The sequence below is a fragment of the Zootoca vivipara genome, chromosome 11, assembly GCF_963506605.1.
Source record: "Zootoca vivipara chromosome 11, rZooViv1.1, whole genome shotgun sequence".
Classification (NCBI taxonomy): domain Eukaryota; kingdom Metazoa; phylum Chordata; class Lepidosauria; order Squamata; family Lacertidae; genus Zootoca; species Zootoca vivipara.
This window is the reverse complement of record NC_083286.1, coordinates 60,634,629-60,660,835: the sequence shown is the minus strand read 5'-3', so window position 1 is coordinate 60,660,835 and position 26,207 is coordinate 60,634,629. Positions and strand designations below refer to the sequence as shown.

At 47.4% G+C, this 26,207-nt stretch overlaps 1 protein-coding gene across 1 annotated transcript in view; it reads left to right on the top strand.

The window, feature by feature from the left end:
• Positions 1 to 25,965, top strand: part of NOL6 (nucleolar protein 6) — a 57,229-nt gene extending 31,264 nt beyond the window's left edge. The window contains exons 21-26 of the mRNA XM_060280382.1: positions 846 to 943; positions 7,072 to 7,196; positions 9,165 to 9,254; positions 12,638 to 12,838; positions 21,332 to 21,433; positions 23,859 to 25,965. Coding sequence (XP_060136365.1) covers positions 846 to 943; positions 7,072 to 7,196; positions 9,165 to 9,254; positions 12,638 to 12,838; positions 21,332 to 21,433; positions 23,859 to 24,008 — 766 coding nt within the window. The 3' untranslated portion in view covers positions 24,009 to 25,965. The remainder of the gene's footprint in view (positions 1 to 845; positions 944 to 7,071; positions 7,197 to 9,164; positions 9,255 to 12,637; positions 12,839 to 21,331; positions 21,434 to 23,858) is intronic.
• The last annotated feature ends 242 nt before the right edge of the window (positions 25,966 to 26,207 follow it).

The window sequence follows — 26,207 nt, the reverse complement described above, 5'->3', positions numbered from 1 at the left end:
AAGTCACTGGGTGATGTAGACTCATAGAATTGTAGCATTAGGAGGGGTTCCCAAGGGTCTTCTAGTCCGGCCCCCTGCAATGCAGTAAATTGGGGAGGATTTCTGACCGTTGAACAGGAGCAGCAACAAAATGGTTCCACCTGCACTAGGTTACATTGCTGAAATGAAGTGGAATTTTGGGGGGTAGCTGTGAGTGGGAGCCCGGAGCACACTTTCCAGATACAACTTGAGACAGTTTTATGGGACGCGGGTGGCGCTATGGTCTAAACCACAGAGACTCTTGATCAGAAAGTCGGTGGTTCAAATCCCCGCAACAGGGTGAGCTCCTGTTGCTCTGTCCCAGCTCCTGTTTGAAAGCACATTGGTGCAAGTAGATAAATAGGTACTGTTGCAATGGGAAGGTAAATGGCATTTCCATGCGCTCTGGTTTCTGTCACGGTGTCCCGCTGCGCCAGAAGTGGTTTAGTCCTGCTGGCCACATGACTCGGAAAGCTGTCTGTGGACAAATGCCGGCTCCCTCGGCCTGAAAGCGAGATAAGCACCTCAACCCCATAGTCACCTTTGACTGGACTTAACTGTTCAGGGGTCTTTTACCTTTTTTTTTTTTAAAAAAAACATTTTAAGACAGTTTTGTTTCAACAAACTTTAGGTGAACAGACCTCCCCTGCCTGAGCTGTTCATTTCGTGTTCTTTTTAAACATCTGCTATTGGAGTGCTTTTAAAATTATTCTAGCTCTTTCTAAGAATATGTCTTTCGGCTGGCTTGCGACCTGTATGTGAAATTAATACAATACACAATACAGCTGGACTAATGCTCGCCTTTTGTGACTCTTCTCTCCCCACAGCTCCCCCCAAGTGGGATTCCTTCGGTTCCTTTTCCTGCTCACCACTTTTGACTGGAAGAACAACCCCCTTATTGTCAACCTGAATGCTGAGCTGAACGGTGAGAGAAGTGGCGGGAGGGACAGTAGAAACTGAGGAGAGTTTGCAGGATCAGGCCAGTGGCCCCTCTCATCCGGCACCCTGTTCTTACCGTGGCTGGCGAGATGCCGGTGGGAAACCGGCAAGCAGGATCCGAGCACAGGAGCAACACTCTCTCCTTCAGTGGTTTCTAGCACTTGGTATTCATAGAATCATAGAATTGTAGAGTTGGAAGGGACTGGGGGGGTCATCTAGTCCAACCCCCTGCAATGCAGGAATATTTTTGCCCAGTGTGAGTCTCGAATGCACGACCCCGAGATTAAGTCTCATGCTCTACCAATTGAGCTGTTCCTTCATATTTTAAAATTAACAGGATGAACAACTAATATGTAGCCTGGTCACATAGAATCATAGTTGGAAGGGACCCCGAGGCTCATCTATTTCAGAAGCATCTTTTCCTCTGACTGTGGAGGCAGAACTGAGGAGCCACTGATCGCCTCTCTTCCTCCATGAATTCGTCTAACTGTCCTTTCAAGCCATCCAAGTTGGTGGCCTCACTGCCTCCTGTGGAAGTGAGTTCCATAGTTTAAGTGCTGCGTACTTCCTTTTATCTGTCCGGAATCTCCCAACATCCAGCTTCACTGAGTCTTCCGTCTTCCTTTCCTTAGGGAAACCTCTTCCATGCTGAGCAGTCCTTGCATAGGGCTTGTCTTGGAAGAATTAAGAGGCCAAACCTTCCTTGTTATGATGAGTACGATTATTTCCTGGTTTCCTTTCGCCTTCCTTCCAAGGAGAGCTTAGCAACCTGATCCCTGCAGTGAAGCCAGGTGCTTTTGCAATTGTAATCCAGCTTTCCAAACCTCCCTGCTCCTTTTGTCGCAAAGAACATTCAACTTTGCTGTGTTAACATCGCCCGGAGCGTGCTAAATCGCTCTTTTCTTCTCATAGTTTGGAAAATGAGAAATCACTTGGCTGGGTCCTGCAATCCATCTCCTGCCAGTACCCAGAGAGATGCCTCTGGGGGGTTGCAGGCAGAGCAGGAAAGGAGTGGCTCTCGTTGTTGTTGCTATTCAGAGGTATGCTTCCCTTATATATGGAGGCTCCATTTTCTCATTGCAGTAATGGCAGCAGATAGACCTGGTGGTTGAATTTGCCTTGGCTTTTCCCCTTCATATTTTTTTTTAAGGGGGAATCTTGAAGTCCAACAAGGCATGGGTTGAGTGTCTTGTGGCTTTTTAAAGAGATGACTGATTTGACCACAGTGATACTTGGCTTAGTTGCTTCTGATTTGGATTACAATAACATGCTCTTCCTGGGCTGCTGCCTTTAAAAAGTGCTCCGAAGCGTCAACAGGCCAAAGAGCTCCAGTCTGGCTATTGACTGGGGCTGGTTATCGGAGCAGGCGACTTCCTTGTTACAACTGTTCCAGTAGCTACCAATCTGTTTTTGGCTCCTCATTCATCTGCATCTCGGTTCCTGTAAGAACTGCCACCCCCTTCTGGTCTCTTCTACCTGATTTAAATGCTGGGGAAACCTTTGCAAGGACACTGGTCAATTTAGACAGTTTCTCCATTCCTTGCAAAAATGTATCTGCATGCACACGAAAGCTCATACTGGAAGTAATTTTTTTTTATTTTGTTTCGACTACGCCAGACCAACACTACCTGTAACCAACCTACCTGTAACTAAAAATAAGATACTCAATCTTTCTATCGAGTTCTTTGCAAAGACATCTCCATCCTTAGTATTTTACCTTCCCCACCACCTGCTTCTGTCCACACACGGCTCACGAAACCAGTTAGCTCCGTCATTTAGAAGTCTTGTCTAGATAAGCTTGGTTTGCACCTAGTACCTATTCTAGATCATCATTCTTTTTTTAAATGACGTTAGTAAATGTCAACAGTGCAGAAACTGGGAGGGGGAGACCAGGCTCTCCACTGATTCAAAGGTCTAGTTGAAGGCGGTATAATTCTGTTTGCTGACCCAAACCTCCTCCTTATTCCAAGGCAAAAATTATTCTTTCAACCCCATGGAGTTGAGACAACATTTCCTTTACGTACTGTGCGGTTCTGCAATAGGCGTTCTGTTTGCTCGCGTTTCTGTTTGAAAAGTAGCACATGCGTCGTAAACGTCTTGAGAGCTAGTGCCTGTTATCTATAATATTTGGATCATTCAGCCTTGTGGAAACACAGATGGCTCATTAATGATATGGGAAGCAGATCTGGGCTTTGATGTGCCATATGTCATAAAGCCCCGCTTAAGACTGTCTCCACCAGAATTAAAGCTTTCCCATGACGGGTGCCTTCTCCCACTTATCTCCGCTGCACATATAAAACACTCTCGCCATGCTTCTGGCAAGAGGGTGGAATGAAAACGCTGACATGCAAGAGATTTGTCAGGTCATCCCCAGATTTTGGGCCCAGGAATGCTAAGCAATAAGCCAAATAGCAGGGCCCTCCTCTACCACTGCCTTGTTACATGGCCGAGTTCCCCAAAGAACTGAAAATTTTAGCATGCGGACAGCAGACAATACCTTGTTTTACTGCCCAGCCATGGAAAACTGTGGGTCTGTTTGCTCTTGTTGCTTAAGAACATAAGAAGGGCCTGCTGGATCAGGCCATTGACCCATCTAGTCCAGCATCCTGATCCCACAGTGGCCAGTCGGATGCTTGTGGGAAACTCGCAAGCAGGATTCAAGCACAAGAGCAACTCTCCTCTGTTGTGACTTCCAGCAACAGGTACAGTGGTAGCTTGGTTCTCAAACCTAATCCGTTCCGGAAGTCTGTTCCAAAACCAAAGCGTGCTTTCCCATAGAAAGTAATGCAAAATGGATTAATCCGTTCCAGACGTTTAAAAACAACCCCTAAAGCAGCAGTGTAACAATTTACCTCTTTTATTGTTCTGTTAATGGTTCTCTTGGCTTTGCAGCTTTTATCCATTTCCACAATCAATCAATCAATCAATAGCTGAACTGGGTTCAACACAGTCACAAAAATGCAAAATTAATAGCAGAAACGGACAGATCTCAGCGGAGCACTCAGAACGGAAGTGTGGCACTCGAAACGGAAGTGTAGCACTCAAAACAGAGCATGTTTGGCTTCCGAAAAAAAGTTCACAAACTGGAACACTTACTTCCAGAATTGCAGCGTTTGGGTTCCAAGTTGTTCAAGAACTAAGCTGTTCGAAAACCAAGGTGCCAGTGTATTCAGAAGTATTGCTGCCTCTGGCTGTTCATGTTTTGGCTGACTACAAGAGCGGAGCGTGTCCCCAGTTTTAACCCAAAATAAATGAATGCTCCAAAGTAATATAGGAGGACAGAATATTTCTATGCCTAATGAACAGTGTGGTCAAATGAACAAATACTGGGCTCAGAAAGCCGGCTTCAACTTCCATCCCCCGCCCCAACCTCTTCCAAGCCCTTATTCAGCATGAGGTCTCAGACAACCCACTCTCTGCCGCTCCACCAGCATAGATCTGCTCCGGTAATCCTCCTCCACGGAGTCTCTCTTTCTCTGCCTTGTGTGTTGATCAGAGGCCCAGGAAGCGGCATCGCTGCATTTTTCCAGATTTGCAGATCCCAAGGCAGACAGGAGCAAAGGTTATCTTGTTCACCTCCTGACTCAGAGAAAGGATTGTCTACTCCCGGGGCTCCAGAGTCTGACCTCTGCATGCATGAAACCAGAAGCCAGGGCACCATTTTGCTAAAGAGGCCTGCAGTCCAAATATTTCCACGTAACACAACTCGACGAGATTAATTCTCGCTTTTCCAGGAGCATGCAATTGCCTGCCTTAAAGGACCATTAAAGTGTAGCACAGAAGGAAGACCCCCCCCCTTATCTTGGTGCAGAGCATAGCGTTCTGAATAATTTCAGCTTTCCTTTTTTAAAATCTATGTGGCAGGTTTCTAGCTCTCATGGCTGTGAAGATGTGTTTTCAAAATGTGTGTGTGTGTGTGTGCAATAGCCAGCGAGGTGTCTGTCTCAGATTTCTAAACCTTGGGTTGGAGTGCGGCTCAATGCTCAGTTTTCCTCCATGCCTGGCAAAATCTGGATAAAGTATTCCAGTATGCAGATGCGATCTATTTGCACCTTTGATACCGATTGCAGAATTCATCCTGTTCTCCAAAACTTCACTCCTATTTTTTTTTTAAACTGCTTCATCTCCAAGATGAAAAGACCCTGGGGGCTGGGGCTGGGGCTCTGTAGCTTTCATTTTTCTCCATATTAATTTCATTAAAAGTTGTCAGCATATAATGCAGTAAAAACCAAAGAGAAATAAGACCCCCCAAAAAATCAGAAAAAGGAAGAAAAAGATATAAGAGGAGAAGAAAAGAGGAAAAAAAGAAAAAGCAAAGAAATACAACAATAAATCTATCTATCGCCCTCTATCACTGCTATATCTTAATCCTCAATCCGCATACAGTGGTGCCTCGCAAGACGGATTTAATTCGTTCCACGAGTCCATTCGTTTTGCGAAAAATTCGTCTTGCGAATCGCGGTTTCCCATAGGAATGCATTGAAATTTCTTTTTTTGCCCATAGGAACGCATAAATTAAATTTCAATGCATTCCTATGGGAGACCGCGATTCGCACGATGATTTTTTCGCAAAACGAATTTGTCTTGCGCGTCACCATCAGATCGCAAAACGCATTCGTCTTGCGAAAAATTCGTTTTGCGAAAAATTCATATTGCGAGGTACCACTGTACAGAGAAGGGAATCCTCACAGCTCTCAGTAGGTGTCCGTATTGTGGGTGTGCAACTATTTCGCCTTTATGTCCTCCACCGTGTGTCCAAGGCTTCCCAACCTGGTGCCCTCGAGGTGCAGTTGGACTGGAGCTCCCACCAATCCCAGCCAGCCCAGCCCATGGTCAGGGATGATGGCAGCTGCATCCCATCACCACCTGGAAGGCCGCAGGTTGGAGAAGGCCGGCCTCAGGTGTGGAAGAGATGGGCCGTGCCTCTCTAGGGGAATGCAGGCAGTTTGCTGGGCGGTGCTTTGTGGTTCGGCGCTGCCTTCCTGGTGATCTGGGAACCCGAAGCCTTTCTTTTAGGAATTCTAGCTGCCGAAATCCCAAGGGAGCAGATTATTTATGTATGCGAGCACGGCTGCACGGATGTTATTGGCCAGGAGATGGAAAGAAGATAAAGCCCCGACCAGAGAAGAATGGCAGATCAAGTGGATGGATTATGACCGGAAGAGTCAGAAATCAGGAATCAGGAAGACCAAAATTTTAATAAGGAATTTGGGGGGGATTTATAATTAATATTAAAAAGCATTGTAAACATTTAAAATCGTTAGTAGGATTGGAATAACACTTGTGGTCTAATGGGGAATTTTGGACACAATGGAGAGGTAAAAGATTTGGATTATTATGAAATATGCAGGAGGAAAGAACTAACTATAAGACCCACCAAAGGCAGGAGGGAAGTTTGGGAGATTCCCTGGAATCTTGTTTCCATGTGGTATATGTGACTGTAAAATTTTAATCTGAAAAACCATATCAATACATTTATAAAAAATAATAATAACCGTGATCTGGGAACACGAGGAACTGCCTAGTTTGGAATCTAGCCCAGTAAAGTCTACACTGGTCGACAGCTGCAGCTTCCGCAGGTGGGGGACATACCTGCCCAGCCCTACCTGAAGATGGCGGTGATTGAACCGGGGACTAATAATAATATAACAATAATAATTTATTATTTATACCCCAGCCACTCTGGGCGGCTTCCAACAGAAGTATTAAAATACAATAATCTATTAAACATTAAAAGTTTCCCTAAACAGGGCTGCCTTCAGATGTCTTCTAAAAGTCTGGTAGTTGTTTTTCTCTTTGACCTCTGGTGGGAGGGCGTTCCACAGGGCAGGTGCCACTACCGAGAAGGCCCTCTGCCTGGTTCCCTGTAACTTGGCTTCTCACAGCGAGGGAACCGCCAGAAGGCCCTCAGTACTGGATCTCAGTGTACGGGCTGAATGGTGGGGGTGGAGACGCTCCTTCAGGTATACTGGACCGAGGCCATTTAGGGCTTTAAAGGTGAGCACCAACACATTAATTGTGCTCGGAAACGTACTGGGAGCCAATGTAGGTCTTTGAAGACCAGTGTTATGTGGTCTCTTCTACTGTCTGACGCCGCGATGTTTTTGCATCCAGATGCAGATTATGTGGAGATCAGGAACCATTTTGTGGCTGCCCGGCCTCGCCTCCCTGTCATGTTCATTGCCACCCCCAGGGACCGCCAGGACTCGGCGTGGACCAAGGAGAAGCCTTCGGCGCAGGTGAGCCCAGCTGCGGCCTCCGTCCCCTGGTTGGCCAGGTCAAACCTTTCCTTCTTGGCCTCTTTATAGAATCATAGAGTTGGAAGAGACCACAAGGGCCATCCAGTCCAACCCCCTGCCAAGCAGGAGACACCATCAAATCATTCTTGACAGATGGCTGTCAAGCCTCTTCTTGAAGACCTCCAAAGAAGGAGACTCCACCACATGCCTTGGCAGCAAATTCCACTGTCGAACAGCCGATCTTCCGATCTGTCCTCTCTCTCCTTGAAGCCTTTTCCCCACTGCTAAAATTGAACAGTGCAAAGGATGTTCAAGGTGGCAGCGCATGGTTCTCCCCAGTGCTTTTTACCTGGGGGCTGCAGAAGTATGCATTCTCTGAAACATTTTGTGAATCTAAGTTTGGCCTCATTGAGGGACAGTATTTCAATACGAGTAGGAAAATGTTTAGGGGTACTTTCAAGGGAAAAAGCACTGCTTCTCTCCTTCCTCATCTAATCCCCCAACAGCCCTGTGAGGTAGGTTAGGCTGACTTGTGCAAGGTCACCGGGTGAGTTTCGTGACAGAGTGGGGATTTGAACCCTGGTCTCACAGGTCCTAGTCTAGCCCAGTGGCTCCCAAGCTTTTTCAGGCCACTGCCCCCTTGGTTCTATAAACTCACGCCCAGTGCCCCCTGCCGCACCCTATAAAAGAGCCTTTATTCGTAATGGCACACCCCACTCAGGAAGGTTGCAACGCAATAAAATTCAAAAGGATAGCAGTTGCACATTCATTGTGAATCCAATGAAAACTCTTTAGTTAATTTAATTCAGCTTTTAAAATATTGTTTTATTGAAAGAATTTCAGTTGTAAAGCAATAAAGTGGTACAGAGGAAAGGAGGGGGAAAAGAATAAAGATGTTACACCAGGCACCCCCAAACCCGGCCCTCCAGATGTTTTGGGACTACAACTCCCATCATCCCTAGCTAACAGGACCAGTGGTCAGGGATGATGGGAAGTGTAGTCCCAAAACAGCTGGAGGGCCGAGTTGGGGGATGCCTGTGTTACACACCCACCCACCCTGTAGTTTCTTTAATTCAACTTGATGATCCAGTGGTAATATAATAATAATAATTTATTATTTATACCCCACCCATCTGGCTGGGTTTCCCTGCCACTCTGGGCGGCTTCCAACAGAACACCAAAATAGAATAATCTATTAAACATTAAGGTAAAAGGGACCCCTGACCATTAGGTCCAGTCGTGACCGACTCTGGGGTTGCACGCTCATCTCGCATTATTAGCTGAGGGAGCCGGTGTCCAGCTTCCAGGTCATGTGGCCAGCATGACAAAGCCGCTTCTGGCGAACCAGACCAGCACACGGAAACGCCGTTTACCTTCCCACTGTAGTGGTACCTATTTATCTACTTGCACTTTGACGTGCTTTCGAACTGCTAGGTTGGCAGGAGCTGGGACCAAGCAACGGGAGCTCACCCCGTCGCAGGGATTCGAACCGCCGACCTTCTGATCAGCAAGCCCTAGGCTCAGTGGTTTAACCCACAGCACCACCTGGGTCCCCATTAAAAGCTAAACATTAAAAGCTTCCCTAATACAAGCTTTTCAGAGTCTGGTGGTCATTTACACTTCCTGCACCTCCCTGCCGCCCCCTTACCTCTTGGCGCCCCTCTAGGTTATTCCCCCACCCACCAGGGGACAGCACAGCCCACTTTGGGAACCCTGCTCTGACCTGTACAGCGCACTGGGCCTCTCCTTTAGGGGAAGGGTGTGGAGGCAAAGGCCCCACCTGAGCCTGCTGCCCCCGAACTTCCTTTGCTCTCCTGCAGAATCGAGCCAGGCCTTGCAAAGGTGGGGGGTCTTCCCAATGCACCGGCCCTTGCCAAGTGCCCTCGTGTGCCCTCCGTCAGCGCTGGCTGTGAACGGTTCTCAAAACCTCCCCCTCTCTTCTGCCTCTTATTCTCCACCCCACACCAGGTCCTGCAGCGCCTCCTGGTTTTGGGTCAGGAATCTCTTCAGGTTTTGGAGAAACAGCTCATGGACCCTCTGGGAAGCCAGGATGTGAAGGCAAGTTTATTCATTCATTTGTTCTATTTAATGAAAATATTGATATAACACTGTGTCCGTCTGTCTACAGGTGAAACTCGGAAAATTAGAATATTGTCGGAAAGTGCATTTATTTCAGTAATGCAACTTATTATTTTTTCTTTTACTTTCAATTTTTTACAAATGCTTTCTTTTGGAAATGCCACAGTAATAAAACAAATAGTTACAATAATACAAAAATAGACAAAAAGAAACATCGCTATTACATTTCATTAATCACATTCCATTTATAATTGACCCGCCTAACGATAAATAATTACAATTACAACAAATAAAGGCTTGGCATATCTTGCTTTGCATGTCATGCATCTATCTCAAATATTGGTTTCACCTTTTAAGTTGCATTACTGAAATAAATGCACTTTTTGACGATATTCTAATTTTCCGAGTTTCACTTCTATCTATCTATCATCTATCTATCTATCATCTGTCTATCTGTCTATCCATGAAATCATAGAATTGTAGAGTTGGTTGTCTATTCCAACCGCCTGCATTGCAGTTAACAAAATAGCCTATTCAAAGCTGTTCTGTAAGCTTGTTGGCAGACCTGGACCTGTCAAGGAGTGACAGACTTGGTTTAGGGTGTGTGTGTTGTGAAGCAAGTGGCAGGAGGGGCTGTTGACCCTCCTAACGTTCAGCCAAAATCTACCCTCTTGTCGCTTGTCCATGAGATCTAGTCAGCAGAGAAGAACATGCCTTTGCCGTCTTCCAAATATATGGCAGCCATTCAGGTTTCTGAAGGAGGCTTCTGAAACCTCCCTCGTCCTTCTCTTTCCCATGGCAAACACACCCAATTCCTTCAACCTTTCCTCTTGGGACTTGATTTCCTCCTTTTGTTTCATTTTTTTAAAGGTAAGTTTCTAGTCCTCGTGACTGAAGGTTTGTAAATGACTGGATAAGATTCCCAGTAGAGGGCTTGGATGTGGGGCTTCAGTGTCTTGCATAGCTGCTCCTGCTTCCCTAACAAAGCCAGTTTAAATGCACCATGGATGCTTTAGCAGAGTTTCCTGCATTGAAGGGCGGGTTGGGCTAGATGACCCTTGGGGTCCCTCCCAACTCTACGATTCTATGAAATGATTCAAAACCATTTTAGAACTGCAGAATGAAATGTCGCAATTCATCATTCTCTTCATTGTTCATAGTCGATACGGTTTCCAGAGCTGCATTAGTCTCTGTGACTGCAGCGAATCAAAGAGCATTCGTGGCACTTTAAACCCTAACCATTTTTTGTGGCATAATTTTTTGTGGTCTCAAGGCCACTTTGTCAGGTGCACCTTAGTTGATGGAGGCTGCGAAATTGAGTTTATCTTAGCTCTGCACTTCTGCGGCTTTTGTCATCAAATTTCAATTCGTCATTTTTTCTGGAGAGAGCAAAGAGTAGATTCGGATCCCCCCCCCAAAGTCTCTTTTGCTGTGTTGCCAGTTTGTTTTTGCGAAGCTCAGGCGTGTCGCCATAGTTGCCCAGAGTACGACGACACTTGTGATGCATGATATTGCGCACAATATTGTAGAGCTGGGTGTTTTTTTGGGAGGCCTGTGTGAGAGTGACAACCACTTCCTGAAGCTGACATGCCATTGCAGCACCTCTTCCAGAACTCTCTGTTGTTCTTATTTTGCGGTCTGGGTTGTAAGCCTGCGAAAGTTGGTGCTGTGGGTTCCTCCTTGGCAGGGAGAAAACTGGTGGGCAAACCCGAGAAACTCAACTGATGGTGATTCAGCATCTTTGCAGATGCAGAAGTGGAGCACTGTGCTCCCATTTAATCATAGAATCATACAGTTGGAAGAGACCACAAGGGCCATCCAGTCCAACCCCCTGCCAAGCAGGAAACACCATCAAAGCATTCTTGACATATGGCTGTCAAGCCTCCGCTTAAAGACCTCCAAAGAAGGAGACTCCATCACACTCCTTGGGAGCAAATTCCACTGCCGAACAGCTCTTACTGGCAGGAAGTTCTTCCTAATGTTTAGGTGGAATCTTCTTTCTTGTAGTTTGAATCCATTGCTCCATATCCGCTTCTCTGGAGCAGCAGATAACAACATTTCACCCGCCTCTATATGACATCCTTTTATATATTTGAACATGGCTATCACATCACCCCTTAACCTTCTCTTCTCCATGACTTGCAGCTGTTGAGATCTGATATATAAAATTATTTTTTTCCAAAAGACCAGCTTACTGCAGGCATGGCCAGCTTGAGCCTGCAAGTCAGAGGCATCTCCCACAACCCTCACAGCTTTATGTCCTGATCTGGAGATTCTCTTCAGTCACAGTGCTAGGCATCCCAACACCGAGATCAGATCTGGACTGTTTTCACACACTAATACCACTCGCAGAATTCTACCTGTTATCTATATATATAAAAATGTAAAAATTGTGAAAGTGTGGGATCCACTTTTCTCCGTAACCGCTTGACCGATCGTCCTGAAATTTTGACACAACAATCCAGGCCACTCCCCGAGTGTTGTTAGAAAAAAATAATCCCTCAGAACTCACACCTGCGCAGGTACAAACATCTTTTTCAACAAAGTAAAACAGCGCCCTCAAGTGCATTTCCTCCCACAGTACACCCCCTCCCTTCCTGTGAAATCTACACCACACCCACAAACCCCGCCTCCACCACAAGATCCACCACTCACATCCATCCATCCATCCATCCATCCATCCGGCAGAGGTGTTGAAGACCTCAGCAGAACTGAAAACAGGCCTTTTGCAGCAACAAGGCCAAACCAACTGAAAACAGGCCTTTTGCAGCAACAAGGCCCAACATTGCCAAGTGGAGGTAGGGGCCTGCCTGGGGGGGATGGGGGCCCGAATAGAGGGCAGGGATAGGTAATGGGTCAGAACAGGGTGGGGGGAGACACAGGGATGAAACCTGCCCTCTCCACAGTATCTTGACTCAAGGGGACTCTGAGGCTCAGAGGGATCTGAAGGGGGGCTATTACCCTCCATCTCACAGACTAACGCACAGCAACGCGTGCAGGGCCAGCTAGTACTTTATATGCACAATCCGAATGAATTTCAGGAACCCAAAAGTCTTCTGGTCCAAAAATAGCAGCTAGGCATTCCATTATGGCGTCTATAACCCTGGTTTATAGAGGCATTTTGCCCCTGGCTTATATATATATCTGAGTTTCTAACCCTGATTGGAGTGGAGGAATTGCATCTTGGTCTGTTGCTCTAACAGCATCAATCGCTGACAAGAACATGATGTGCAGCTGTGGTTTCCAAGACCCTGTGGGCCTTGGTGAGATGATGCTAACTCCCTTCTCTCCCTCCTTTGGGACCCGGTTCCACATTTCCCTTGCCGTCGAGCCCCATTTTGACGTGGCTTCCCCCTTGGCAGATGGTCTTCCGCCCTCCTCTGGACTTCTACGATGTCCTCATCCACCTGAACCCCAAGCAGATCCCGAGGCACCTGGAGGCAGTGGACCGGCCGGCCAAGTCCTTCTTCCGGGGAACGTTGAAAAGCAGTGCGGCTGTCAAAACCTCGGCTTTCCCAGTGGTGGATTACGACCCGGCTCAGCTCTACCTGCGGGAGCTGCAGGTAAGCAGGAGCTGGGAAAAAATAACGCAAGCAGATGTTCCGTGCTCACTATAATCATACAAGGGAGCTGCACCAAATTGTTGCACGGCTGCCAGGACTGAGTTTGTATTAGAAGAGAGGGATCATAGAATCATCGAAGCCTAGAGTTTGAAAGGGACCCTGAGGATCATCTAGTCCAACCCTCCTAGGATGCAGGTATTTTTCATCCAGCGCGGAGCTCGAACCCACCACCCTGTGATTTAGAGTCTCATGCTCTACCAACTGAGCTATGTCTTGCCTGGAGTGCTTCTGTTTGGTGTGCCTGCTAGCCATCTCCTCCTGCAGGATACTCTATTCCTTCCCCTTCCCCATGCAGTTTTCTCCTTCACAAGAGTTGGCCAGGGTTCCGTTGCCGCTGAGCACCCTCAGCCAAGTTTTACTCAAGAGTAGACCTGTTTTAAATGAACGACCCTAACTTAGTCATGTATTTTATTGGGTTCACTCTGAATAAAATTTAGTTGACTCTCACCCTCAGTCCTTGTTGAGCTGCTTGACACCTTCATTATACAGCTTCAGGCAAATACTAAATGCACCTCATTAACATGGCTTTTGACACTTGAGCTTTGTGCTTTTAGGACCCTCCTTTTTCTGAGATGGGAAGTTGTTTTAAATATTTTTAATATTGTGTTTTGATGTTGCAACCTGTCTCTGCATCCATGACAGTTGGCTTTCCGTAGTAAGTGGAAGACTTTTGTTAATTGATTGATTGATTGATTGATTGATTGCATTTATATCCAACCTTTTCCTCCAACGAGCTCAAGCTGATGTACATTGTTCTATTTTCCCCCCCTTAATCCTCACGACAGCCCTGTGAGGGAGGACCAGGCCTGAGGTCAATCGTTGAGCTTTATGGCCGAGTGAGGATTCCAGCCAAGCAGACCTCAATCTGCAGATTCCGCAAGGCAGTTCCTGTGTTCTTAGAATGGGTGTCCATTCGCAAAGCAGTTACAATATAAAAATTAGATGGCAGGGAGGTGTGGGTGGGCGTGAGCAAATGCCATCACATATGGGGGTATTCTTCCCTCTGCCGGAAGAAGGCACATGCCAATGAAACAGTGGGGGAGGGAATACTTTTGGTGATTCCCCCTTCTTCCCCTCCCCCCCAGACTCCCAAAATCTGCCTTGGCTCTTGGGGCAGGGCACAGGGCCTGCGGTGGGGAGAGAGGAATTCCAACAGATGACCTCCTTCCCCTGTCCCTTGATAGATCATAGAATCATAGAATCATAGAATCATAGAGTTGGAAGAGACCACAAGGGCCATCCAGTCCAACCCCCTGCCAAGCAGGAAACACCATCAAAGCATTCCTGACAGATGGCTGTCAAGCCTCTGCTTAAAGACCTCCAAAGAAGGAGACTCCACCACACTCCTTGGCAGCAAATTCCACTGCCGAACAGCTCTTACTGTCAGGAAGTTCTTCCTAATGTTTAGGTGGAATTTTCTTTCTTGTAGTTTGAATCCGTTGCTCCGTGTCCGCTTCTCTGGAGCAGCAGAAAACAACCTTTCTCCCTCCTCTATATGACATCCTTTTATATATTTGAACATGGTTATCATATCACCCCTTAACCTTCTCTTCTCCAGGCTAAACATACCCAGCTCCCTAAGCCGTTCCTCATAAGGCATCGTTTCCAGGCCTTTGACCATTTTGGTTGCCCTCTTCTGGACACGTTCCAGCTTATCAGTATCCTTCTTGAACTGTGGTGCCCAGAACTGGACACAGTACTCCAGGTGAGGTCTGACCAGAGCAGAATACAGTGGTACTATTACTTCCCTTGATCTAGATGCTATACTCCTATTGATGCAGCCCAGAATTGCATTGGCTTTTTTAGCTGCTGCATCACACTGCTGACTCATGTCAAGTTTGTGGTCTACCAAGACTCCTAGATCCTTTTCACATGTACTGCTCTCAAGCCAGGTGTCTCCCATCCTGTATTTGTGCCTTTCATTTTTTTTGCCCAAGTGTAGTACTTTACATTTCTCCTTGTTAAAATTCATCTTGTTTGCTTTGGCCCAGTTGTCTAATCTGTTAAGGTCATTCTGAAGTGTGATCCTGTCCTCTGGGGTGTTAGCCACCCCTCCCAATTTGGTGTCATCTGCAAACTTGCTCAGGATGCCCTCAAGCCCATCATCCAAGTCATTGATAAAGATGTTGAACAAGACTGGGCCCAAGACAGAACCCTGTGGCACCCCACTAGTCACTACTCTCCAGGATGAGGAGGAGCCATTGATGAGCACCCTTTGGGTTCGGTCAGTAAGCCAGCTACAAATCCACTGAATTTGTATTGTCTAGCCCACATTTTACCAGCTTCTTTACAAGAATATCATGGGGCACCTTGTCAAAGGCCTTGCTGAAATCAAGATAGGCTACATCCACAGCGTTCCCTTCATCTACCAGGCTTGTAATTCTGTCAAAAAATGAGATCAGATTAGTCTGACATGACTTATTTTTCAGGAACCCATGCTGACTTTTAGTGATCACAGAGTTTCTTTCTAGGTGCTCACAGACTGTTTGCTTAATGATCTGCTCTAGAATCTTTCCTGGTATTGATGTCAGGCTGACTGGGCGGTAATTGTTTGGGTCCTCTCTTTTCCCCTTTTTGAAAATAGGGACAACATTTGCCCTCCTCCAGTCTGCTGGAGGAGACGCTGTTGGCTTCTTCTGCCAGCAGAGGAGACGCTGTTGGCTAACCCTTTGGTCTAGGGCTTACCTTCCAAGTCCCGGAGTGCAGAATCCGGGACCGGCAGCCGTGTGACACCGGAAGTTGCGTCGACGTAACTTCCAGTGTCGCTTTGCCCTTCTATGGGCACCAAAAATGGCTGCCACCGGCTTCAAAAGTAGCTTCTACGCATGACCGGAAGTGCGTCGGCGCAACTTCCGGTGTCACCCCGCCCATCTATGGGCACAAAAAATGGCCGCTGCCAACACCGGAAGTCGCGTCTACGCACTTCTGGTCATGCGTAGATGCGACTTTTGAAGCCGGCAGCAGCCATTTTTGTGCCCATAGAAGGGCAAATCAGAAAGAAAGAAAAAATGGCCGCCGGCAGGAGAAAATAACGGAGAAAAACAGGAGACGAAGTGCTATACTGGGGACCACTGGGAAAAGGTAGGTAAAAACGGGGGGTTTCCCGGGGAAAACGGGGTACTTGGCAGCTATGGTCTAGGGACCAAAGGTGCGAGGAGGTGCACATATTGAGGATGAGATTTCCAGAATAAGGGGAATGGGCGAGGGGGAAGTAAGAACACAAGAAGAGCCAGCTGGAACAGGCCCATGGCCCACCTAGTTCAGCATCCTCTTCTCACAGTGGCCAATCAGATGCACAGGCGAAACCCACAAGCAGGATCTGAGCATAAGACCCTCTCCCCTCGTGTGGTTTCCAGCAACTGGTATTCTCAAGCATTGCTGGCCCTGACCATAGAAGCAGAGCAGAGCCATCGTGGCCAGCAGCCATTAGTAGCCCACTCCTCCACGAATGTGATTAATCCTCTTTTCAAGCCTTCCGAGCTGGTGGCCATGCCTGCCTTCTGTGGCAGCGAGTCCCGCAGTTTAACAGTTCAAAGATTTTCTTTGCTGTGCCCTGAATTTTCCAACACACAGCTTTGTTGGATATCCATGAATTCTGGTGTCACGAGGCAGGGGGAGAACTTAGAATCATAGAGTTGGAAGAGACCACAAGGGCCATCCAGTCCAACCCCCTGCCAAGCAGGAAACACCATCAAAGCTTTCTTGGCATATGCCTGTCAAGCCTCTGCTTTGTTGTTGTTGTTTAGTCGTTTAGTCGTGTCCGACTCTTCGTGACCCCATGGACCAGAGCACGCCAGGCACTCCTGTCTTCCACTGCCTCCCACAGTTTGGTCAAACTCATGTTCGTAGCTTCGAGAACACTGTCCAACCATCTCGTCCTCTGCCGTCCCCTTCTCCTAGTGCCCTCAATCTTTCCCAACATCAGGGTCTTTTCCAGGGAGTCTTCTCTTCTCATGAGGTGGCCAAAGTATTGGAGCCTCAGCTTCACGATCTGTCCTTCCAGTGAGCACTCAGGGCTGATTTCCTTCAGAATGGATAGGTTTGATCTTCTTGCAGTCCATGGGACTCTCAAGAGTCTCCTCCAGCACCATAATTCAAAAGCATCAATTATTCGGCAATCAGCCTCTGCTTAAAGACCTCCAAAGAAGGAGACTCCACCACACTCCTTGGCAGCAAATTCCACTGCCGAACAGCTCTTACTGCCAGGAAGTTCTTCCTAATGTTTAGGTGGAATCTTCTTTCTTGTACCGTAGTTTGAATCCATTGCTCTGTGTCTGCTTCTCTGGAGCAGGAGAAAACTTAACCCTATCCACTTCTTCCTGTGCCGTGTAGAGCTTTACAAGTCTCTATCTGCAGCAGAAACCTAGGCAGAAACTTATAAACGTAAGCAGCAGAGCTGCTAGCTCTCTCGGCCGGTACGTAGATTGCTTAATGCAGACCACAAAGTGGCCTCAGGGATGTTGCTGCTGCAAACTCCAGGGAAACAAGATAAAAAGGAGGGATTCACCATGCAGGAAGCAGGCAAGCGGTAGCTGCTTTTGGAGAACCTGGTGACACCCGGGTCGTTCCCAGACCGAGCCAATTCTTCAACAATCGCCTTGCAACAGAGCGAGGGAACAGGTTCTGTCCTGATCTGTGCCTCCATTGACTCCTGGCAAAAGGGAAGTTTCCCAGGCAGTGCGTAACCCTTCCTTATTATTATTATTTTTTAAAAGCATCTGGATTTTGTTGCTTCAGCAGCTTCTGAATCACACTGTGGTTTTTAACAAGAAGGTTCAGAATCCTGGCAGGGCACAGAGCAATATTCCTCCCGACGTTTATTAGCACACATGGCTTCATTAAGCAAGCGTCCGTCATGAGAAAAGGCGGTGGGGGGGGGGAGGCGATTAGCACCCCATATATTCCTTTGTGCCTAGACATAAACCGTAATCTCTCAGGCTTATTAGTATAATAGCATCATCATCCACGTGCAAGTTAATGCAATGAGGCAGAGGTTTTCAACCTGTGTTGCCTCGGCACTCTCCTTTTCCCTATTCACATCAGCCATCCTTGCTGAATATCTGCAAATACTTCTCTTGATCTCTCTCTCTCCCTCCCTGAGTCTGGCCTGAAACCCCACAGGGGAGCCACAGAAAATATGCGGTTGGTCAAAGGCACCATGGGCTCAAAAGGGTTGGAAAGCCACTGCAATGTGCAGTGGTTTCAGTTGGACCCAGTCAACTGTTTCAGTTGCGCAAACTTAAACCTGGCCTCCCTCTGCAGGAGCAGCCCGAGATTGCCTCCGCTTTACGGTTAATCTGTGGAACTCACTCCCACAGGAGGCATGGGCCCTGCTTTTGGGTTTCCCTTTGGGGCGGGTGCCTGGTTGGCCACTGTGAGAGCAGGATGATGGACTAGATTGGGGCATGGGCCTAATCCGGCTTTTCTTATTTTCTTATGCACGTGCATAGGCTGAGTTATCAGGTCATGTGAGGTTAGTGGCTGAGCCAACGGTCCAGGCAGGCTTAATATGTTAATTATTAATTGATTATTAATATATTAAGAACTTTCGTACAAATAAAAATATTTGTATACCAGTGTTGCATCACACACACACACACACACACACACACACACACATGATTTACAGCAATAAAAACATAGGTAAAGGGACCCCTGACCATTAGGTCCAGTCGTGACCGACTCTGGGGTCGCGGCGCTCATCTCGCGTTATTGGCCAAGGGAGCCGGCATATAGCTTCCAGGTCATGTGGCCAGCATGACTAAGCCGCTTCTGGCGAACCAGAGCAGTGCACGGAAACAGCATTTACCTTCCCGCTTGGAGCGGTACCTATTTATCGATTTGCACTTTGATGTGCTTTCGAACTGCTAGGTTGGCAGGAGCTGGGACTGAACAACAGGAGCTAACCCCATTGCAGGGATTCGAACCGCTGACCTTCTGATCAGCAAGCCCTAGGCTCTGTGGTTTAATCCACAGCGCCACCTGCATCCCAAGAAAAACATAAACCCATACAATAAAACCATTACAAAATTAAATAACGGGCATTAGTTAATCACCGCGGAAGAGTTTACTCTTAATTGCCCTCCTAGGCCTGGCAGAACAGAAACCGTTCCAGCAGGCATTTTTAGAGCTGGCACAGAAGGAACCCTGCTGAATCTCTGGTGGCAGGAACCGGGACGATGGTGCTATAGGCTCGGTTTCTGTGGGTATATACCAGGTTCTGCCCCACGTCTCAAGCCCCTAGGCTAAGTGACTGGAGCACCTTCAGCGTGACCCGATAGCCTGGACTCACAACCGCAATTGTGAGCACCATTCAGTAACAGCAGAGATCCACGCGGAAGCTTGCTGTGGAGGTTAGAAGCATACCTCATTTTATTTATTTACAAAAGCTACATACTATAGAATACACTGGCTTGCAGGAGTGTTACATTGCTCACTCAGCCACCTTATCTCTACAAGGTAAAAACGAAACCAGTCAATCAGTCAGGGATGGAAGAAGAGAAGAGCAGTTCCTCCCCCTCCTTTCTCAAAACATCAGATCACCAGATTCTCGCAACGGGAGGGCTGAAAATGTCAACAGTTTCTTGGTATCAAACGAACCTCGCCAACTCTGGGAACGATTTAATAACGAAAAGGAAAGCTGGACCCAGAAGAGGGGTTTGATGGAAGTGAGATTTTGACATGACTGCAGTTGTATAATAATAATAATAATAATAATAATAATAATAATAATAATAATAATAATAATATATTATTTATACCCCGCCCATCTGGCCAGGTTCTCCCAGCCACTCTGGGCGGCTTCCAACAAAATACAGAAATCCATCAAACATTAAAAGCTTCCTTAAGCAGGGCTGCCTTGAGATGCCTTCTAAAGGTCTGGAGGTTGTTGTATACTTTGAGGGCAGAGCTTCAGTTCCCCCTTCTTGTCCTTGTGCAGCAATAAATCTGCTAGCGCATTCACAAAGCTAAGCAGGGTCCGGTATGGTTTCAAATTGGATGGGGACCGCATGTTGAGATTCCTGCTTTGCAGGGGATTGAACTAGATGACCGTTGGAGGGGGTGTCCCTTCCGACTCTACGGTTCTATGATTCTATGAGTGAACGTTACCCATTCATTTATATGGAAGGCGGTTTATGGGAGCTTTCCCCAGCCTGGTGCCATCCAAACGTTTTGGGTTACAATTCCCACAAGCCCCAGCCTGCACAACTGATGGGAGCTGAGCTGTAGTCCAAAACATCCGGGTGGGGTGGGGTGGGGGAAATCCCAGTCCTAGTCTCTGAGCCCCTTGGGTGCGTTATACGCAGCAATCTAATCTAGAAATCTGTTTCCCGCCAGCGTTGCAAAACAGGCAAGCAATTTGCAGTCAGCTTTCCGGCTATTTTCCAGGTGTCCTTGTGACACAAGAGGGGCTCTCCACGTGGCCTTGGAACACCAGGGACTGTGCTGAGCTGCTTGGAAAAGAAGCTACTGGTCTCTCCTCCTCTTCCCCCTCCCCCTTAAAACAAACAGAGAATTCAACACGAGCTGAGCTTCATTTTGTCCATGCATTGATGCATTAGCTTTATGTCGAGGGTGGGTCTCAACGCACATAAAGATTGACCTGTGTGTGACCTTGATGGGCGTTGGGCAGATATATGGGTAGGTGATGTTGAGGCTTTGCTCCGTTCTAAACCGTTTTAGAGTCATTTGTTTATTTGCAACGGCTGATGGGGCAAGACGAGCCCAGCTTAAGTCTTATGTGAAAGCATTTCCCCTTACAGGAATGTATTGGCAAGCTTCGCCCAATCTCCATCTGTCACTCTGACCCTCCTCTCGGTTTTCTCCCTAGCCAAAATGTGACGAAGGAGCCAATCGTTTATGAGCTTCAGGCTGCTGCGCGGCCTCAGTCTCCCCCTGGGGCAGGAACGCATTCCTCCGCTGTTTCTCACAACAACCCTCGCCTTTGAGCGCCTTATTTTTTGAGTTTCCCTGCAATCTGCATATCACAGACCAGGTGTTAACTTGCAGATGCCAGAAATAATCAACATACCGAAGATCTGGAATAAATCACATAAATACCTTTTTATTTCTTCTTGGTTAAACCCAACCTGGTAATATCACAGGAACAAATAACATTACATAACCTAAGATGCTGCGAGGTGGAATGGCTTTGAGGACATCATGTCTTCATTGAGAATCCCTAGGAATAATTGGAACCGGTGACGCTTGGTTCAAGTTTTAAATTTGTTGCTCTCAGAGTCCTCTTTCTACACCTTATCGTAGTTTGGATTGTTCTGTTTGTGACATAAACATTCGTGATATGTTCTAACCATGCAATTTTTGCAGAAGTGTTCGTTTGGCACCTCTGTATCAATGCAGGTTTGGATCAATGTTGTCCTTCCAAAACAGCCAGCTTAACCCTGGTCTCTTCTAAACCTCTCTCCTTTCCAGGAGGCCTTCAGTGACCTGGCGATGTTTTTCTACGACAAGCATGGAGGAGAGGTGATAGGAGTCCTCTGGAAGCCTCCGGCCTTCGAGCCACAGCCTTTCAAGGTGAGGTGGTTTGAACCCTAGGATTTGGACCATGTGCATTTTTGTAACCTGGCTTCTAGGTCGCAATCAGGGCCGGCGCGTCCATTAAGGCGAACTAGGCAGCTGCCTAGGGCACCAAAATGGAGGGGGCGCTGGCCAGCCTGCCCGTCCCCCGGTGCTGCCTGGGGCTGCCTCTTCCACGCCCTCAGCTGTTGAGCGGCTTCAGGCCGCTCTCCGGAGGCGCGGAGGCCGCCTTTCATCCCGCCTTTCAGCCAAGGAACTCTCTCTCTTTTTTTCCTACTTTTTTATTTTTTCCTATTTCCTATTTTTATTTTTTCTCTTTTCTCTATTTTTTATTCCACTTTTATTTTTTCTAAAAAAGGTCAACAACTCTGGGAAATTGGGGGGGTGGTGGTGCCAGAAGGTGATCTCGCCTAGGGCGCAAACAACCCTAGCAGCAGCCCTGGTCGCAATTGCACAGGGCCCTCTGTGTACAAGGCGCTGGGCAGCAAATAGAGGTGGCAGGAGAGCGTTCTGCCTGCCAGAATGCTTAGAGCTGATGTTAAGTGACACAGGGAGGGACGGCTCAGGGAGAGGCTTGCAGAGAGAAGGGGAATCTTGGCCGATGAGCGAGGGGCTGCTGTTTCGGCAAGCGACATGGCGAAAGGTGCAGAGACCTTTTGGGTTGGAGGGGAGAAAGGATCTAAGGGGGGGATAGATGAGGAGCAAGCTAGAAGATAGATAGATAGATAGATAGATAGATAGAGAGAGAGAGAGAGAGCAGGTGCAAAAGAAGATGAGGGACAAGAAAGGCCAGAGCTGATTGATGAAGGGCTTGGCAGCGATCCCAGATAAGAAGCCACTTTGGAAGTGCAAGATGTATGGTAGCTGGAGGGAAAGGTGACTTGAGCAGAGGGTGGGGAACTCCTGGCTTTCAGACAAAGGATAAATAAATAAATCTACATGGCTGCTCCTTTGGAACTGCAACTGCTCATGTGGATAAGAGAGTCGGAGGGTGTTGGAATTTGCATGGCTTGGCATGCCCAACTGGTTGCAGAACAGAGCCTCTAGCTTGAAATCTGATGAGAGTCGGCTGAATAATCAAGCCTCCTTTCCCCACCCCCAACACCCCCACCCTTTTTTACTAGCAAAATAAGTTCCTAGCCCTCATGGTGGCAGGTGCACCACCCTGGCTGCCCCTGTGCTGTTGTGTATATGCATTTTGTGCATCATTTGGGGTCCTGTTGGCCGACAGATTCTGCTCAAATGGCTCAGGCTGGCTTGCAGTTTTGGAGGCTAGCAAGACCTAGGGAGCGGGGCTCAATTCAAGGATCATGCCCAAACCATGGTTAAAGGAGAAACTCGAGTACGGTTTAGCAAACCATGTTGCTTAGCAAAGGTTTCTTCCTCACTCTTCCAGAGTAATAGGAAAGTTTTAGGACAGTCTTCCCGCTAAAGCAACAGATTATTTATTGCAAAGCATGGAATCTATACCAGTAAGATAGAAACAGTATCAGACCGTCTTAAATTGGCCAGATAAGTAAAAAAGAAAAGAAAAAAAGAGGTATTTTTAACTTACCTTTACAACCTCGGTCCTGTATACCTGAAGGAGCGTCTCCACCCCCATCGTTCAGCCCGGACACTGAGATCCAGCGCAGAGGGCCTTTTCGGTAGTGGCGCCCGCCCTGTGAAACACCCTCCCATCGGAAGTCAAGGAGATAAACAACTACCTGACATTTAGAAAACACCTAAAGGCAGCCCTGTTTAGGGAAGTTTTTAATCTGTGATATTTTAATGTATTTTGCTATTTGTTGGAAGCCACCCAGAGTGGCGGGGGGAACCCAGCCAGATGGGCGGGGTATGTATAAATAAATAAATAAATAAATAAATAATAACCTGGCATTGTAAAGGTAAAGATCAGCTCTATGCAAGTTGGTTTGAGGAAGAAATTCCAAATACTGGGTGTCACCACTGAAAAGGCGGTGGTTTGGAAACCATGGTTTGTGCTAACCAAGGTTTGTTGCGATACCTAAATGGGAAAACCACACTCTCTGCACCTCTGGAGGCTCTTATAGCACGGAAGTAGAAATCAGGGCCGGCTCTAGGGGAAGGCTGGGTGGTGAGGGGTTCCAGGGCGCTGGGCTGCCAGGGGGGCGTTGCGCGGTGCGCAGCGTCCACCCACCAGCCGCAGCAAGAAACGGGGCGGGGGCACCGGAGTGATCTCCGCACCATGGTGCCCGGGCGCCCCGACATGCTTAAGACGACCCTGGTAGAAATGCTGAGCAGATGGATGATGAAACCAGAGAGGCGAGCTGCAAACCATGGTTTGTCTACCTGTTCAGAACCTCAGTTCAGATTTTGGTTCTAAACCTGGATTTGGTACAATGCTTGAGTAGAGCTGTGGTCTGAACTCAGTTGCTTATTATATCTGTTCTTTCCGTCACAGGCGCTGAGCATGAAAGGAAGAATGATGTCCGCCCTCGCCCCTGAGCCTCTGACAGTTCCCAACGTGGAGGCCATTTTGGAAGACTTCAAGATTTTGGGGGAAGGATTGGTCAAGTCAGTAGAGGCTCGTACAGAGAAATGGTCCATTTAGAATCTTTTGGAACTTTGTGCTGCGTGTATAAAGCGTTGCCCAGGGTGTGTTCTCACCCATGACTTTTCCCACTTAGAACTGTCTTATAAGAAAGGTATTTTTACTACATACAAACTTCTCTCGATCCTGTTTCCTCGTAGAGACTCATCCAGTTTAGAGAAACCTGACCTTCCTAATAAAGGACTCTGCTATTGTAGAAACTCTTATTAAATCCTCTTCCCGCCACCTTTCGAGGCCAAGGAAATAATTGGAACATTTCCCTTTATTTGTCTAGTGGAATTCTAATTAAAACACCACTCCCTCGTAAAACCGCCAAGGTGTGAAATGCTGTTTTCTCCAAAGCTTATTTTACTCTTGAGTTAGCACATACAGAACTCTCTCCCAGTCAATAAATAGATTCAGGATGCTTATACCTGAGAATCATAGAATTGGAAGGGTCTCCAAGGGTCATCTAGGCCAGCCCCCTGCAGTGCAGGCTTCACAGCTGTAGAATCTCTGAAAACAAGCTCGCTCCATCTTCCATGTCGCAGCCCTTTAGCCTGCAGAAATCATGCAAATGCACTTGTACTTATTTTTGCAAAGTTCGTTTTGCCTTCTTCATTCAGATTTTCCAGATCAGCCACCTCTGCATGCTCTCTAGAGCTCCCTCCCGTTATCTGTCCACCTTGAAAGCCATATTCACAGCCCTAAGGACTAGAAACCTCTCTCCCACTTTTAAAATAGACACCGAGGCTTTCAATATTCGGAATTTTGTGCTGGTGTTAATTCATAAAACAACCAAACAAACCCAAGCTCTGGATAGGAGCCACAGCACACTCACATTGCAGCCTTGTGGTTGATATTTTTGCAACATGCTGCAGTTGCAACATCAGTTAATGCTTTGCGGTTCCACCACTGCGTTAGTAGAGAATGAGTAGAAATTAGGAGTCGGCTATGCTTAGCTTGGAAAAGAGAAGACAGAGAGGGTGACATGAGAGCCATCTCCAGATATCTTAAGGGCTGTCACACAGAAGATGGGGCAAGCTTGTTTTCTCCTGCTGCGGAGGCTAGGACCTGAACCGATGGATTAAAGTTGCAAGAAAGGAGATTCCGATTAAACATCAGGAAGAACTTTCAGAGCTGTTCAACGGTAGAACAGGCCAACTCAGAAGGTGGTCGACTCTCCTTCCTTGGAGGTTGAAAAGTTGGATGGCCATTTATCACGGATGCTTTAGTTGTCATTCCTGCATTTCAGGGGGTTGGACTAGAGGACCCTTGGAGTTCCCTTTCAACTCTTGTCCCTGTGGGTCACTACGAGGATTCTCCCAGGTCTTCTCTTCCTGTCCCGTCCCGTCCCCACCTTGCCACGCAAAGCCTCCCTGCAGCCCATTTGCCCCAGTCTAGTTGCCGTGCCCTCAATTATTTTGGCCAGGCAGGGGTGGGGAAGCTTTCTTAAGCCCGAGGGCCACACCCCCTCCATTCTTGGCAACCTTCTGGGTGGCCACATGCCCCTCGTGGGCGGGGCCAGAGACACAAGTGGGCGGAGGAACAAATGCAAATCTTGCCTAGTTACTACACTTGCACCCTCCCGCCTCTGCCCTTCCACCCAAGGTTTCCCAAACTTGGGTCTCTGGCTGTTTTGGAACTACATCACCCATCACCCCCTAGCTTGCAGAACCTGTGGTCAGGGGTAATGGGAATTGTAGTCCCAAAACAGGTGGAGACCCAAGCTTGGGAAACCCTGATCATGAGTCAACAGTGTGATGCAGTACTGTAACTAAAAAAGCCAATGCAATTCCGGGCTGCATCAATAGGAGTATAGCATCTAGATCTAGGGAAGTAATAATACCACTGTATTCTGCTCTGGTCAGACCTCACCTGGAGTACTGTGTCCAGTTCTGGGCACCACAGTTCAAGAAGGATACTGACAAGTTGGAACGTGTCCAGAGGAAGACAACCAAAATGGTCAAGGGCCTGGAAACGATGCCTTATGAGGAATGGCTTAGGGAGCTGGGTATGTTTAGCCTGGAGAAGAGAAGGTTAAGGGGTGATATGATAGCCATGTTCAGATATATAAAAGGATGTCATATAGAGGAGGGAGAAAGGTTGTTTTCTGCTGCTCCAGAGAAGCGGACACGGAGCAATGGATTCAAACTACAAGAAAGAAGATTCCACCTAAACATTAGGAAGAACTTCCTGACAGTAAGAGCTGTTCGGCAG